Genomic DNA, 1857 nt, shown 5'->3' with positions numbered 1-1857 from the left:
GGAAGTGGCACTGTGGCTCAAGTGGTAGAGCGCTAGCCTTGAGCTGAAGAGCTGAGGGACAGCGCCCAGGCCCAGAGTTCAGGCCCACAACCAGAAAAAAAAATAAGTAAAATGTTTGAAATTGTGCAGAAAAACTAACATGTCAGAGTAGGGGGTGTTTAACTGGCAACACTTCATTGAACAGCTGTAGAGAACTTGTGCCAACAGCCCTTGAGAAAGTCTCCTAAGGCAGATGTATTACTCCTGTCTGTATATCTTCTTACCTTTGTGTTTGTGGGGGAGGGCTTATGTGAGTCGTGGGGTTTGAACTCAGGGTCTGGGCACTGTCCCTAAGCTTTTATGCTCAAGGCTAGATCTACCATTCAACTCCCAGCTTTTTGTTGTTAATTGGAGATTAAAAAATATTGCATAGACTTTTCTGCATGGTCTGGCTTTGAACCTCAACCCTCAGCTCTCAGCCTCCTGAGTCACTTGGAGTATAGATATGAGCAACCAGTGCCTAGCCTCTCTGTATCTTCAGATTCTAAGTCAGAATCTTCACTAGTCAGTCTCTTTACTGCTCAATGAAAGAGGTAGAAGGGCCAGTTCTAATTCGAACTGCTACTTAGTGCATATGGGACCTTGGACAAGCCATTTATGGCATTCACTAAGTCTTGAGTTTCCTATCCATAAGGAGTTTGCGCTACATGAATTAAAAAAAGAAACTCTACCCTTTTCTTTTTAGCAAAAAATAAACTAAGGGTTAGATTATTTTCAAGGCCCATCTCCACAGATTATTTGATCATTTTACATCTGAGATTTCTTTAACTATCTTTCAAGTTTATCTAGAGTTTCATTTTAATTTCATTACATATTTCAGCATCAATACATAGGAATCTTGTGTGGCTACAAGAAATTGTTGGGTGATATCAATCAAGATACATTGTACTTACAAACTGATTGGTAACCACTTTGTACAACTACTTAATAAAAATATAATGTTAAAAATTGTTTACAATGCCTTAAAACTACAAGTTTGGAAAAACGCTACAAGAATTTTCCCCTTAAAGAAGTCATATTTCAAAGGCAAGAGTAAAAATAAGAAGTTGGCAAAGCCCAACTTTTTTCCAGTGGGCACTAATGGCTCACACCTGTAATCCTAGCTACTTAGGAGGCTGAGATCTGAGGATCATGATTCAAAGCCAGCCTGGGCAGGTAAGTCTGTGAGACTCTTATCTCTAGTTAACCACCAGAAAACCAGAAGTGGTGCTGTGGCACAAAGTGGTAAAGTGCTAGGTTTGAGCTGAAAAAGCTCAGGAACATCACCCAGGCTCTGAATTTAAACCCCATGATGGACAAAAAGAAATTTAATCTTTTTATCCAATCATCCTCTACATTAAAAACATCTCAAGCCACAAGCATCCTGAGGCAAGGTGACAACTGCCCAGAAGACCCTTCCTTAAGGACCACGGCAGCCAGCCTTCCTTACCTTGCAAGGACGTTGCTACCAACAAGCGTCATGGACAACTTGCCTTCATCATTTAGCTGATGCAGATTAATGTCATCTCGGAAAATGTGGAATGACTCAGAGATACTCAGCTCTTCTAAAATGAACCTGGTTTCGGCGAAGTAGTTGAAGTCAGTTCTTGGGATGTTCAGCACTGGCAAACACAGAATGCCAGGGGGACTGACCTACCGAGAGAAAAGAGGAGAGAGGAGATCAAATGCTTCCCACCCCGAAGTCTGAGCCTGTTACAGTCAAAGCTTTCACTTACTCAAGAGTATCTAGCACTCTTGACTCAGAGGTGTCATCTGTGACCTGGCATTGCTACAATGGAAGTATGGAAATCACTTCAGGCCAGTGGAGACTCATTTAGG

General features: G+C 41.7%; 1 protein-coding gene across 1 annotated transcript in view; it reads right to left on the bottom strand.

Moving 5' to 3' along the window:
* Prune2 (prune homolog 2 (Drosophila)) overlaps positions 1-1515 on the bottom strand; it is a 171861-nt gene extending 170346 nt beyond the window's left edge. The window contains exon 1 of the mRNA XM_013018427.1: positions 1469-1515. Within this exon, the coding sequence (XP_012873881.1) occupies positions 1469-1500 (32 nt within the window). The 5' untranslated portion in view covers positions 1501-1515. The remainder of the gene's footprint in view (positions 1-1468) is intronic.
* Between the last annotated feature and the right edge of the window lie 342 nt (positions 1516-1857).

The sequence above is a fragment of the Dipodomys ordii genome, unplaced genomic scaffold (genome assembly GCF_000151885.1).
Source record: "Dipodomys ordii isolate 6190 unplaced genomic scaffold, Dord_2.0 Scaffold40, whole genome shotgun sequence".
Lineage (NCBI taxonomy): Eukaryota > Metazoa > Chordata > Mammalia > Rodentia > Heteromyidae > Dipodomys > Dipodomys ordii.
Note: the sequence above shows the minus strand (reverse complement) of the source record. Positions and strands in the feature narration are given on the sequence as shown.